We start from the raw sequence: 15245 nt of genomic DNA, 5'->3' as shown, positions 1-15245 counted from the left end.
TCTTTACAAACAATGTATTTATTCAGTTTTAAACTAGATACCCAACTGAAAAGGAAAAGGTGGCAATTTGGCACTACACTATACATCAGTTGTTTCTATGTGTTGAGACTCTCAAGGAGATCCTGTACTGGTCACACTGCTGAGCTTTTAAAAATAGTGGCATGGTTTCCCAGCAGGCAAATGATTAAAAAAAATTATTTTCCTGTTTATAAAAGAAAAAGTACAAGATGTGCAGAAAGAGGACACACAAAGTTCTCAGATTTTTACGTATTCTTGCACTCTATAATTTACCACACATCAGAGCAGGTGACTGCTTGCATTCCTGGGAAGGGGGCATGCACAAAGGTAACATTTTAAAAAATCAACAGACTCACTAATAAGAAAAAAAAAATCAAAGTCAAGCCAAAACCTAAAAAGTTACCTCATTGAAGGGGGGATGAATCTTTAAAAAAACCCAGAAGAAATTGGCATTTGAATCAGATACAAAAAGCTGAAAGCACTATATTAACACCTAGAAATGTGATTCTTTACAAATTAATCTCACAATGGGATTATGCAAAAATTCTGCAAACTGTACAGTGTTTTGCCAGTGCAGTGCCTCTACAGTTTATACAATCTTTTACATCTATGTAACACATATGGAACATGTCAAATAGCCAGCTGATAGCCACCAGAGTAATAATAGGGGAATTGGGGGTCAAGGATATGGGGAAGAGGAGGGAGAAACATATAGGACTTCCATTTTTATGAAAGTTATTTGTTCCAAGGTGGGGAGGAGCAGCAAATGGGTAGATAATGGACTAGCAAAGGGGGACATTTTATTTAAAAAGTGTTTGCCCACTCACTATTAACATATGTACATTCTTTTCAGTCTCTTAAATAAAAGAACAGCTGAGAACCAAGAATCACTATTAACCATTGGCTCTGTTGATCTGAAAAGGCCTACACATAGTACGGCAAGGTATACACCTGCATAGATAGACAGAAAAGGAGAAGGTTCAGTACCTGGGTGAAGGCTCTTATTTAAAATCCTGGCTATGGAGGAACACTTCTTCTGCATTGTATAGGTCCGTTTAATAGCAGAACATTAAGCGATATGCTCAGAAAACAAGACTTTTTCAAAATGAGGCCAGATCAAAGTTATGCATAGCCCAGTACATGGGAATGAAAAAGTAGGCCAGAAATCTAGTATCTTTGAGGAGAATATTTCTGGCTTACCTTTACAATTACATTGTCTTCAGTTCATCAATATTTGGCATTCACAAGTAAATCATAGGAGTTGGGGCACCCCAAATTTGTAATGCTAAATGTTCAAACCAATAGGTTGTAGCATTCAAAAGTCCATTTGTAATGCATGAATGGTGGTGTCAAGTACATAGAAGGGGAAGAAAAAAGCGGCCACTAGCCACTACACAAAAAGGAGAGAAAAGTTAGGACTTCTACTAATGCAAGGCATTTTCATGAAAGTATGAAAAAATGTCATGATCAAACAACAGGAATGTCACAACTCCCTACAGTCTCCCTCCCCAGCGCAGCAGAAAATCTTGGTTAACCGGTGCCTCTCTATAGGTGCCTCTCTATAGGGACTCCTCATATCCTTTGAAGCAGGGGGGGGGGGAAACCAGCCTTATGCCTCAGTTTACCAGATCTAAAAGGGTTTTCCAGACAATAAATTAGTTTTGAGTTTCCTTTATTTTTTCAGAAACGGGAGTAGGCCCTTGTTTTTTCTAAGAACCTGAAAGGAAAAAAAAAAAAAAACACAGATGAGAAAAAAGACAGAATCTCTGGTATATATGTTCAGCAAACACAAAGCCAGTTTGTCACCCAGAGCTCGCTTGCTCATCTCCCTCCCTCCCAACCCCTATGGAAAATGATGAGAACCACTAAGAAACAAGGACAGAGCCCAAGCAGTGATCCCTTTAACGTTCTTCACGAGAAGCCACTTCTCAGGCTTCGTTGTTGGGAATGACAGGAAAGAGGATGGCAAGTATTTTTAGCACATTCCAGCCACCACTGATTGCAGGAATAAGACTGTGACAAGGAGTTTGCTCTTTCACCTCCAGGGTTCTGCTCAGAGGGAGCCTGACTTAATATAGTCCCTTTATGGGTGAAACACATGAGCTCAATGTTTATTCCATCCTAAAACGTCACTATCCTGACAGTAACCTTGTAAAGGTACGTTAGGCAGACACTAATTGGCAAAAGGCCACTTGGCTGAATGGGTATGTGAACGAATCCAAGGTTGATCCCTTCACCATCACACCTCACAGCTCTCCTGCCTCTGTCATTACTGTTCCTGTCAGACTGCTGCCTGTCCATATAGGTCTATAGATCAAGGATACTGTCCAGTGTTATTCTGAGAACAAATCATCACAAGCACGCCTAAATTCAGGGATGGCCAAACTGGCTCTCCACATGTTCATGGATTACAATTACCATGAGCCCCTGTAGTGAACTGTAGTCCAAGGACATCTGGAGTGCCACAGTTTGGCCACCCCTGCCCTAATGAGTTCTATTTGAGCTTCACTGTGCCCTCTCTTATGCTATGCACAGAAAATAAAACTTTGCTGGTCTTAAAGGTGCCATTGGAGACAAACTTTGTTCTAATATTTCTAGGTGTGTCTGTGTTTTTTTAAAAAATTAGTCTTGTAAAGAGGTTTCTGTAGGAGGGCAGAAAAACCCTTGTCCTTATAATTTGAAGATATAGCCAGCTGGGAACCTCTATCAGCCCAAGGTTCCAGATTCCACAACATAATCTTACCTTCTTATGCATAATAGCAAGGTGATACCAAGAGGTCAGTAAGGACGAGCAGCTGGTCATCAGTGAACTGTTGTTTGTGCTCCTGCCAATTGTCATGGTGGGTCCTACGGAAGTTGGACAGTGTTTTCTTTACTGTCATCTATGAGACAAGCACACAGAGAAGAAGAGGTTGAGAGGGGACATGATTGCTGTCTTTATGTATTTGAAAGGTTGTCACTTGGAGGGCAGGATGCTGTTCCCATTGGCTGCAGAGGAAAGAACACGCAGTATTGGGTTTAAACTTCAAGTACAATGATATAGGCTAGATATCAGGGAAAATTTCACAGTCAGAGTAGTTCACCAGTGGAATAGGCTGCCTAAGGAGGTGGTGAGCTCTCCCTCATTGGCAGTCCTCAAACAGCGGCTGGACAGATATCCTGAATGCTTTAAGCTTAGCCTGCACTGAGCAGGAGGTTGGACTACATGGTCTTTATGGCCCCTTCCAACTCTGATTCTATGAGATCTAAAAAGCATGTTTAAAAACAATCAACCTGCACTAAAAGTGCAGGCAAGGATTTTCACAGGACATGACTGTAATACTCTTATTCTGTGTTAATCCCTGCCCCCAGGGAATCAGTTAAGGACTCATTATCTTTAAAACAAACAAAACACACATTTCTATAAATTTTGAGATTGCACACTGAAAATGCAAACCTCACCCACCTCATAGGGTGTCTGTTGTGGGGAGAGGAAAGGGAAGGCGAATGTAAGCTGCTTTGAGCCTCCGGGTAGAGAAAAGCGGCATATAAGAACCAACTCTTCTTCTTCTTAAATGAAAATATTCCTTCAAAAATGTCCAGGGTTTAAAAATATGCGTTTATTTCCAGTACCCAACATATTATTTCTAAATATTTTGGTTTAAATACTGCTTCCATTGATGTTATCTTACATGTGATGTAAACGTGATATAAATCCTTTAAAGACAACAGGCTCTAGAATCAGTTAAAACACATGCAAGGCCATCACTCACAAAGAGACCAATTATGATGAGACACAAGCAGGCAACAAACTGGCAGCAAATACAGAAAAAGCAGGCCAATATTTGGCCTTAAAACTTAAAAGTGCACAGAGCAAAGGAGAGGAAGAGTTCCTGTATAGTAGTCCAGAGGTGACCATGTCTTGGTCGCTGGCAGAAGAAAAACAGCCTTAATAACCTTTAGTTCTGCAAGATACAGAAAGGTACATTCAGAAGTACTCCTGCACCTCTGTATATATCCTAGACTATGGATGAATGGAATGTGAAAAGGGGATGAGATGACATCTGCTAGGTTACTCTAATCCATATTGCTGTTTCCCTTACAGAGAATCCTTACCTTCTTCTGACAGAAACTGTACAGCTTAACTCTCCACCAGAAAGCTGCTCTGCAGCCCTCCATTGTGTCCAGCTCATATATTCAGCAGAATCAGTAAAGTGTTTCCTGCACAGTGCCACCCCTTTAGTCATGAAAGGGTTAACCTTGTTTCTGCAAACATTCCTTAGCATAGGGCCAATTTGGTGTCTAGTAGATGTTTCCCTCCAGGAAGGGGAGCTTCTTACATAATGGAAGTGAGCATAAGATTAACTATTGGCTAATCAATATATTGCAGAAAGGTGTTGAGCCAGGATCATGACTCAAAAACTGGCTGCCATTCTGATAGCAGGAGGAGATCCTCTCACCTTTGGAGCTTTCCAGCATGCTCCCTGCCTGCCTGGAAGCCTCCAAGTCATGGGGGAGAGAGCCTTCCAGTACTGACTTTGCTGGGCCGACCAGAATCTGCCAGCTCCTTGCCAAGGTCTCAGACACACAGTTCAGTTCAGTTAGTTTTATTACAGTCATAGACCAGCATAAGATGATACAGAAACATCCATTAAAACCAGGAATTAAAACATCTTAAAAGATAATAGAAAATAGAAAAGGTAGATAAACACAGCTGTCCAGATTCATTTAAAACAGACCATTCTATTATGAATTTTGATCGCTGCTGCGCAGAACTTGGCAACTCTATAAGTTGTGTTATTTTCTATATCTGCAAGCAGCAGAGAAATGTAAAATTCTCCTGAGCGCCCTGGGAATCTGCATAGCAACAGAAGAATTAGACTAGTTCGAATCTCATTATAGAATCGACATTGAAAGAGAACATGTTCCATGGTTTCTACATGTCCAGAGCCACAGGTGCATTTCCTTTCAGTATAGGGTATTTTCCTATATCTTCCTTCTAATACCGCCGAAGGGAAGGCATCACAGCGTGTCAAAGTGAAGGCCCACCTATGACTAGGTACTTCAACCTTGGCCAGATGTCATAGGGAAAGATGAATATCTATTGGGTTCACTAATAATGAAAGATGGGTTATTAGCTAGGTCCTGTTGGTGTTCTATGTCGGTCAATCTCTGCTTAACAACTTCTTTGGCCTGATCATATCCCATACTCAGTAGGAACTCAGGGGAGAACCCCAAGAGTGTGATTTTAGCTCTGATTTTAGCTCTGATGTTTCGTTGCCAAGATGATTGATAGCCATCCTCAGTTGTTAGTGGGGCAAGGCCACGGGGGAAAAAGGACAGTCTAAGCCAGTAATTTAAAGCAGACAGTCATACTCTAGCCTCCATCTTCATGAAATCTGTCTCAAGTCTCAGAGTAACATTGGAGACACACTTTGGCAGTTGAAAAGCAGATCTTAAAAATTTAGATTGAACCTTCTCTAAGGGGGCCAAGTTTGAGAGGGGGCCCAACTGTGTGCCATATAATAGTTGTGACACTGCCTTGGCTTCAAATAATTTGAGTGCTGCAGGTATATATTGTCCACCTTTTGATCTAAAAAACTTAAGAATGGCATTTGCACTTTTCTGTGCGTTGTTGGCCACATAGTCCCCAGACACACAGAGTTAAGACCTGAAGCTTTGGATTTCTCAGGCTGTGTGAGTCTGGTTGAGGAGGTTCTTCTGTTAGCCAGTCCCTGGAGCCCGAAGCTTCAGGCAGGAGGGGCATCTCCCTTACTGCCACTTTTTTTCAATTGCAATCAAAGCCACCTTCTTTGCTCCTAACAGTTCTGCAGACATTTCTTCCTCCATGGGTAAGAGAGCCAGCGTTGTATAGTGGTTAAGAGCTGTGGGTTCTAATCAGGCGAGCCGGGTTTGATTCCCCGCTCCTCCACATGCAGCCAGTTGGCTGATCTTGGGCTCATCACAGCCTGATAGAGCTGCTCTGACCGAGCAGTAATATCGGGGCTCTCCCAGCCTCACAGGGTGTTTGTTGTGGGGAGAGGAATGGGAAGGGGACTGTAAGGTGCTTTGAGACTCTTTCTGGTAGAGAAAAGCAGCATATAAGAACCAAAACTACTACTACTTGTAAAAGGAAAGATCTCACCTGAAGGTTTCTTCTCTCCAGTGGGGCGAAATCATCCAAAGTGGTTTGGTCACACCTCTGCTTGCCTAAGTAGGGCAACTGTAATGCAAATTTCTTGTAGCCACCTAGCTGGTGACCAGAGCCTGACCTTCCAGTTGTTCCCAAGCCCTGCTGCGTTCTCATATAATGCCAGCCTGTTCGTTCTTTTCTGTTTATGCTTTCTTTGCCTATATTATTTTATTATTATTTTGCATATGTGTGAATGCGCACTCTATCCCTTGGGCAAGATGTGGATGACTTCACCCCACTGGAGAGAAGAAACATTCAGGTGAGTCCAATGTTTTGTTCTCCTACAGTGGGGCCAAAGTCATCCAGAGTGGGTAGCAGGACCCAAGCTGTGCCCAGGGTGGGAGACTGACTACATGTCGCATTCACTCTAGAGTTATTTGTTGCAGGACACCATGGCGAAAGTCCGCCTCCAAGGAGACGAACTGGTCTATGTGGTAATGTCTCATGAAGGTGGGGAAAAAGACCAGGCAGCTGCACAGCAGATCTCTACCACCAGTGCACTGATGGAGAAGGCCACGGATGAAGCTGCGGCACATGTGGAGTGCAACATGATCTTCACTGGAGCAATCTTGCCCTGGACCACACAGGCCTTGATAATGCACTGTTTGACCCAATAGGCGATGGTGGACGAAGAAACTTTCTGATCACAGGTAGCCCCGCAATGGGAGACAAATGCTTCTGAGCCTCAGAAACCTGTCTGAGCCTCAGATGTGCAGGGTCCATTGCACATTCAGTTCATGCTGGTTCCTCTCCACTTGTGTCTGCAGTATGGAGCAAAAAGTAGGGACGACCACGGGCTGTTCGTGGTGAAATTGTGAAGAAACCTTTGGAAAAAAGCAAGGATCCGTCCGCAATATGACTGCATCCTTTCTGAAGGCGCAGAGTACTTTCCTGGATGATAAGGTGGCCATTTCGGAGTTCTGCCTGGCCGAGGTGGTGACCATGAGAAGAGTCACCTTCCATGGCAGGTATTTGAGTTCAGACTGACAGATGGGTTCAAAAGAAAGCACAAAGAACCATAGATAACTGACATGTTGGGAACCTACGCTGGGTCGACGGATCCGGCTGCTTGAACTCTTTGAGAAGCGTCTGATGTACGCTGTTGTCGTCAGGGAGTTGGAATGGTCGAGGCCTAAAACGGCATTCAGATTAGAATGGAATAAAGGAATTAGGAGATGATGCTTACTTCAATAGGCTGAGGATCATTCAGGTGTGCACTAAGATCCATCAAAAGCTGAGGCATCCACGTGGGCACATCATAAGGACTGGAGAGAATGCACGCACTAAGTCCAAGAACACCAGCATGACGCTTGACTAAGTCTGCAAAAAACCATACAAAGCACCGCATTATGCATTGCTCACAATATTGTCCTGAAACAGCACAGATTTCCTTTCAACTCTGCATGAAAATACCAATAACCTTTTCAGAAAACTATGTGATAGTACAGCGACTGTTGTGAAAGTCTGTTTTAAGCCTCTTCAAGAATCTAAATGTTTTTAAAAGAACGTTGGGATTTTTAAGTTAAGAAGTGTTGGTTCTTATATGCTGCTTTTTCGCTACCCGAACCGAAGGAGTCTCAAAGCAGCATACAATCGCATTCCCTTTCTTCTCCTCACAACAGACACCCTGTGAGGTAGGTGAGGCTGAGAGAGCTCTGAGACTGCTTTGTGAGAACAGCTCTAACAGGACTGTGACTAGTCCAGGGTCTAGCTGACTGAATATGGAGCAGCGGGGAATCAAACCCAGCTTGCCAGATTAGAAGCCACTGCTCTGAACCACAAGCTGGCTCTCCAAGAAGCTATAAATGTATCAACAATTCTCATCCCCCCAAAAATGCAATTCCAAATAAATTTTGAAATGCATTCAAATGATTATAGAAGCCACAGGAAGGCACATAGCATCATCTGGCCTGGAAATCATGGTTCCAGCAGTCTTCAATCAATGCAGATTAGAGGACTCTATATCAAAAGTGTGTTACTGCTGAAAAATGTAGTTATCCCTTTGCAGCTATCTACTTTGTTCGAAACTGAGCAGGCCTTCACTAGCTAACTTCAGAGTGCAGGAAGGTATATATGAGACAAGTTGTTACAAAGCTTGCCTTGAGACATACCTTCCAGCTTTTAGCAGAAAGGAAAGAAGGGAATCTAAAATGCTTGTAATGCTCCAGTGCTTCAAAGTCTGGGGACAAATAGAAGGCAGAAAGCAAAACTCAGCATGATACTGATGCTGAACATGACAGACTGTGTTATGAAAGTGAGCTGTGCTCAAAGGGCTTCAAGTATGCTGGCACAACTGAGAACTAATAAGAATGCACACAGCTTACTAATCAAGATCTCATAAACCTTTTGGCATACTGCTCATAAAGTCGGAGTTTGGCAATCATTCAACAAGTGGGTGCTGGATGTTATTGTTAGCTAGCAGAAAGCTGAATTGGACTGGCTGCTCCCAGGTATCCATGATGCCCCGACCCTCAAGCAGAGGTCACATCACCTCCTCCTGTCCCCTCCCCAAAGATTGGAGAGAAGCCCTACTTTCTTGTTTTCTTGCCCTCCTATTCATAACCTTTGGGATGCACGGAGGTAGGGAAATGAGTCAAGGAATAATGAAATGAGTATGTGGATATCTGCTCCTGTAAATGCAAGGAAACCCTCTTCTGTGTAAGAAGTCCTTTAAAATTCTTACTTAATCATCTCAAGCACTTGGATTAATCACATGGAGAGCATAGTTTGCCCAGGATGAACTAGTAATTTGAAGATTTAGTAACAGAATTTTGGTACCTGGAGACAATGCAGAATGGCACTTTCAGCTGCAGCAACTCTTTATACAACAATTGTGTTGCCACGGTTTAGTAATAGACTACCCTGGTTTATTGTAGGGAGATATGTCTTCATCTTGGGAGGGCAGTCTGTCTCCAAGCCTAGCTTTGGCAGACCTCCCTGTGAGTCTGGTATCTGACAGCTTCTCCAAAGGGACCCTGAGTTAGCACCAGTGCTGCCCTCTGAGGTTTCAGCATGGACCTGCCCACTCCCAAACCCAAGATGGTCTCCTGAAGGACACCAGGAGCAGAGATGGTGAGAGGCAGGAGCTGAGGCTTGAACCGGGTGCAGGCGTGCCCACCTGCCAGCCCAAGACCACTCCACTGCTGACAGAAGAATACAAAGTCATTGCATGATCTCCCCCCATCCACTCCTAATGAGTAAATCTTCTGGATAGGAGCATGATTTATGACCAGCCTCACCTGCAGGGAAACACCCTATACAATGAAGACAGAGCCAGAGCAATGAAGACAGAGCCAGCATGGTGTAGTGGTTAAGACCAACAGCCTCTAATCTGGCAATCCAGGTCTGATTTCCCCACACCTCCACATGCAGCCAGCTAGGTGGCCTTGTGCTCACCACAGCCTTGATACTGCTGTACTCACAGAGCAGTCCTGACACTCTCAGTCCCACCTACCTCACAAGGAGTCTGTTGTGGGGAGAAAAAGGGAAGGCAACTTTAAGCCGCTTTTAAACTTCTTTGGGCAATGAAATTAGAATATAAAAACCAGCTCTTCTGTGTATGCAGCCTTGCTGATTGATGCACAGAGACTTGTCATCTGACCCTTGAACTGCTTTTGGACCCTGCCTTTGGAACATCCGTTTTGACCCTGGACTGAAGCCTTGGACTGCCTTCAGGCCTTTCATTTAAGGCTCTTTAAGTCCTTGGACTTTGTTGTTGGACTGTGACCAGACAACGCTTGATGTGTGACCTTGTGCCTAGGACTTGCTTCCCACCTGGTGGTCCGGACAGGCTTGCAACTGAAAGTTTGTCTCACCTGGAATCAACCCAACTATAGAATCCTTCTTGCTGGTCACTGAAAATCCTGATCAGAACACAAAAATCTGAAGCTGTCGTCCAGCAAATTGGACTGCTGATCCCTCTAGCTCAATATTTTGTATGCTGACTGACAGCTACTCTATACAGCCTTTCTGAACATTTGCTATCCAGGATCCTTTTAGCTGGAGGACCTTCTGAACAACAAGCATTATGAGCCTTATAACTAAACTAAACCAGCCCCTACACAGTTCATGAACATAGCAACAAAAACTTCACGTATGAAGCGGCTGCTTACTCCAGGTCAGATCTACAGACTCTCAGTGGGTTAGCGGATCAAAATACAACACCCTCTCTTTCCACCACTCTAGGCTGGATCTTTGTTGGAAATGGCTTTGAACGATTCTATGATTCTATGTGCTTTACTGTCAAGGCAAAGATGGTTCCAATATATATGAGAGGTTCTGTTTTTCTATCTTTCAAAAATGGAAAAGTTCAATATTACCCACAATAGAGGATTGGTTGTTGAATATGATGAAACTTGCAGAGATGGATAAACTTACTTTTTTGATTAGGAAAAGGTTATATCTATGTTTATTACTAACTGGAAACCCCTTATAGGCTTTTTGCATGAAAGGGTTTTGATTTGTGGGTTTGATGATTACAGGGAAAATAGATATACAGATTACAAAAACAGTTTATCTTTTATAATTGCAAAGTAAGCATAACATATTTGCCATAGAGAATATCAGACATCTTTTTATATATCTGTATACTTTTATCTTTCTTCTTTAATACTGTAGTTTTTATCTTTTTTCCAAAAAACTTTTAATATAAAATACTTCATTTTTTTTAATGAGATGTCCTGCTACACATACACTTTCCTGAAGGATGTTCATTCTTACCTGCAGATGGAATAGTATCCACTACAGTGCTAAGGTCTCGCTTTCTCTTCTTTGGAAGTCTCCTCTTGCAGAGCTGCTCAAAGTGAGTCTGCATGGGGTCATCCATCACCAGGAAATGGCACTGGAGCAGGCCACTCAATGTAGTGGCAGCCATCTCTCTCACCTACGATTCAACAAGAGCATAAATTACTGCAGTGAGGGTTCCCAGCACTCAGGACTTTTCCACCCCTGCTCTCCTTCAGGACATCTCAGGACACACACTGCCATAATGCAGCTCAGAAAAGCCTGTCAAGTTTTATCCTTGCTTGGTGTGTAGCAAAAATACGCTACTGTGCAACACTGAAAATCCTCTGAACACTAAAATCTGACAAGCTGTGATAACAAGCAGCGTAATTAAAAACTTCTACCTTACAAAGCTGTTGGAATACAGTCCTTCGCAGGCCACGGCATCTGCTAAGCTCTAGATAATTTAGTAATAACCAAAATGTAGTTCCAAGTATCATGGATATTGATCAAAATGGTTTAATAGAGTGGGCATCCAGTTCCTCTCCAGCTTTCTCAATTACATCAATGTAACCTTACAGCTCTGTTATTTGTAATTGAAACAAACAAATATTTGAACAAAGGCAGTGACTGAAGTTTATAGGTGTTTATCTTATCAAAAGAAATCATACAGATTTGCTGGCAAACATAAATACCAAGCAGTATGAAATAATGGCTGTACAGGCTTAGTTTGCCTTCACCAAGTTCCACGTGGCCTGCAAAAAGTGCTCCACCATATCACAAAGCAGTTTGTAACAACAGGCAAAAGAGAAGGTTGACACCTAGACACTGGGACATTTCAAAACAAAACAGGAAGAGTGGTCATCTGCTTGGCTTTAAACTAAATTCAGGTAGTAATCACGTGACAGATTAGAAAGAAGAAAGCATGTAAAACAGTGCTGAGAAAATACAAACATCCAAGAAAATATAGATAGTAAAAATTAAATAACTTGAATGTTTAGACAAAGGTAATAAGATCTGTTTCTGAATCTCAAAGATCTATTGTTGAAGGAATAGATCAGAAGCCTATGTCTAAATATGAACAATGGTTTCTGCAGGGCCAGTGGCAACATGTGAGCTCAAAGTAGTCCGGGTATTACCCAGATCAATGCCTCACTTCCCAGGACAATGGTAATGAGATAATGGCAAGATTCTGGAAAACATCAAACCAGTTTAGCACTTGTGCTCTTTGGAGTTAATAGTTTCTTAAGATCTTTCTTTACAACATCACGTTTTTTGTGCTATCTAATGGTTATGTCTGTTCTGCACTCAAAAGAAAGTAAATACTAATATATTTTGTCCTTTAAATCTAGGTATAAACTAATTCAATGTCAATGCAAACAGACATAAAGGACTGATGTAGAGGGAAAACACCCATCTGAGTTTCCTGAATTACCGAAGATATCAAGATGTTTTGCCTGGCTATTGAAGGCAACTGTGCAAAAAGGTATCATACTAAAAGATGTGAACAGTAAGACATATCAAAATCTGACCTGTACAACAGAAGTATCCATTACAAAAAGCCTTGAAATGCCTTTGCAGCAAATGTCCCTATCTTCTCAATAGACATTTTCACACTGTCTTTAGATAGCCTGGGAGGTAGTTTGATCTGGGAACTGATAGGAACAGCTAAAAGCAGCATGAATAAGGTGAAAAACACAAATGGTCTGAACCACATAAATGGCTAATACAAAAAAAATCTGCCATTTTCTCTTCAGATGGCCTTATCCATCTCTAGAGTAAAGGGAAACCCCAACAGAGAGCTTTATAACAGTTAAGAATCCAACACACAGCCAGGCTATTCAAAAGTTGCCAATCACTGGCATATCTGTACAATTGAATAAATGCCTCTCTCTAGGGTACAAGCACCAAGCAAGGCTCTACATCCAACCCAGCCCATCAGGGCTAATTATATCCTTGAACATAACATCCTGAGGTTCCATAAAGTAGAACAGAAAGCAAAAGCTGCTAGAACCAACAAAAGAAGTTAACAGGCTCTGAACACCAACTTCCTCTCTCTTTTCTGCAACATATTACTCACATGGGTGATAAACCTCTATTAAATAGCTATACCGAGTGTGCAGCAAGAACGCCTGCCAGGTTAATTCATCAGTATTCCATGCTTTCTGAGCTAAGCCACTAAATGGAAGGTCAAGTGCCAATTAATTTTGGAATGGGGAGGCATTTTGGCGGGGGCAATGAGCAAACTCCTTGGAGAATGGCTTTCATTTACATCCCATTCACATTGTGCTAAAATCCCTTTGGATAATGCTAGTTGGCTTAAATGGCAGCACATCTGTTATTCCTTATGGGCCTTGGCAAAGAGATCACAGGACCTATTCCAAGAATTCTAAAGGTACTTCTACCTACACTGCAAGCAAGAGAGCACCTGCTGATCTGCCCTGGCCTTTCTCACTCTCTGCTGGTCCCTATACTGGGCAATTTCTGCCTCATGATAAGTCTATGTACATTTACAATTTTGTTCTATAAATGAGTCCTGCAAATCTGCATTAGTGTTAAAGAGGAACAGCAAATGCGTTTTTGTTGGCTTACTTTTTAAGATGACCAGACAAACACTTTAGCAGCAAGGGTAAAAGGATGCTGGACCCAGTGTTCCCGGCTACTTAATATGGTAGCGGTCCCCAACCTTTCTTTGGTCAGGGACTGCCTCCGGGGCGAGGGGAGAGCCGACGGCCCGGGCGCCGCATGGCAGCTGCGTGCAAACGCGCACGCGCAGTTGCCGCACATGCGCGTTTTCGCCACCAGCTTCTCGCTGTGGGGGGAGAGGCAGGCGCGGCTGCTGGCGACCTGGTACCATGGCCTTCGCCGACCGGTACTGGGCTGCGGATCGGGGGTTGATGACCCCCGTAATATGGTAACATGAAATGAGGGCTCCAAGTTTTAAGGCACAATTCTTAAGAAGGCAATGCTTCAGTTACTTGACCTACCTTTAAAATGGTTTTAAACTTTCCTGATAACTGACTGTTGAAAAAAGTAGGATTTTCAGCTTTGAACGGGAAAGAATGTTTCAAAAAGCCTTTTAAACACCAACAGTGTTTAGCCTTGCTAACATCATTTAATATGCTTTTACTGGCCCAATATTTTGATCACACTTAGTGCTTCACCTGCAATATGCACTTTATGTAACCTGACAGCAAAGGTCAGAGAGTGGTTAACAACCAATGTCAAGCACTTTTAACTCAAAATGTTTGAGTTCAATAGGGAAAGTTGAACCATGTGCTTAACCCTCTTGCTGAATTTCAAGGGGACTTGTAATGTTTAACTTTGCATAAACCTATGAGGTTCCATATCTTATCTACAAGCACGGTTCTCCCTCATGTGTCAAAAAATACAAGCTCTGATTCTTGCTTACCTCAAGCTGTTCATCTTCTAGCAGCTTTATAACAAGCCATCGGATATCATTCACTGCTTCTTCATTGTTCAGGAAGATAAAAAGATTATAAAATACCATGGTCTGGAGGTAGGTTAGCACTGTGTACTTAGCATGCCAGGAACTACTCCTTGATGTCTGCAAAAATATCCAACACAAAACAGCAGTAATCAGAATATTAAAAAGGCACACACATACACAAACAGACACCAGGAATCTTAAGAGTCCAAGGGAGCATATTTCACAAATTGCTCTCAGATGCCGTAAGAAATCATAATAAGTCACTCCGGTGAACTGGACCTTCACTAAATTGGGATGTATTCTAAAGAGGGAAGGACACGATCACACCAAGCAAACTGTGAGTTGTGCTAATGCAAACAGACCTCTGCGTGGAAGAAGGGGAGCTGGTTTTTACATGCCACTTTTCTCTTCCCAAAGGAGTCTCAAAGTGGCTTCCCTTTCCTCTCCCCACAACAGAAACCCTGTGAAGTAGATGAGGCTTAGAGAGTCCTGATATTACTGCTCAGTCAGAACAGCTTAGTTAAAATTGGGTGTGACATTTGAATGCAGCCTCATTTAATCTACCTAGCAATGGAAACAACATTAATTTTGAAAGAGGAAAAGGATTTCTCTGTTTTGGAAGATGGCGTGTTTTAAAATATTTTGACCAAAGATCTGCCACCATAAGGCTTTTCCCCTTACTTCAGCTAATCCCTTTACCTCTTCTGCTCCCCCAACAGCTAAACTTGTAAGAATTCCTAATGAAAAAATATCTTTTCCAAAGATCCTTGGAGAAATCAAGCAAGGCAAGGAAGTGTTGGAATTTTGGAAAGGTCACCAGAAGTCCACTTTTTACATGGACACCTTTCTGTGTTTGGTATGCTGATGGTATACTAAGTAGGA

The 15245-nt window shown here is 42.5% G+C and overlaps 1 protein-coding gene across 3 annotated transcripts in view; it reads right to left on the bottom strand.

The window, feature by feature from the left end:
• PSME4 (proteasome activator subunit 4) overlaps positions 1-15245 on the bottom strand; it is a 96872-nt gene continuing 81627 nt past the window's right edge. For all 3 annotated transcript variants that reach the window (XM_077334243.1, XM_077334252.1, XM_077334261.1), the window contains 5 exons: positions 14325-14480; positions 10910-11072; positions 7377-7510; positions 2762-2900; positions 1-1735 (listed from right to left, as the gene is read on the bottom strand). In XM_077334243.1, coding sequence (XP_077190358.1) covers positions 2766-2900; positions 7377-7510; positions 10910-11072; positions 14325-14480 — 588 coding nt within the window. In that variant the 3' untranslated portion in view covers positions 1-1735; positions 2762-2765. The remainder of the gene's footprint in view (positions 1736-2761; positions 2901-7376; positions 7511-10909; positions 11073-14324; positions 14481-15245) is intronic.

Source organism: Paroedura picta, chromosome 1 (genome assembly GCF_049243985.1).
Source record: "Paroedura picta isolate Pp20150507F chromosome 1, Ppicta_v3.0, whole genome shotgun sequence".
In the NCBI taxonomy this organism is placed as follows: Eukaryota; Metazoa; Chordata; class Lepidosauria; order Squamata; family Gekkonidae; genus Paroedura; species Paroedura picta.
This window is presented reverse-complemented; position numbering and strand designations above follow the sequence as displayed.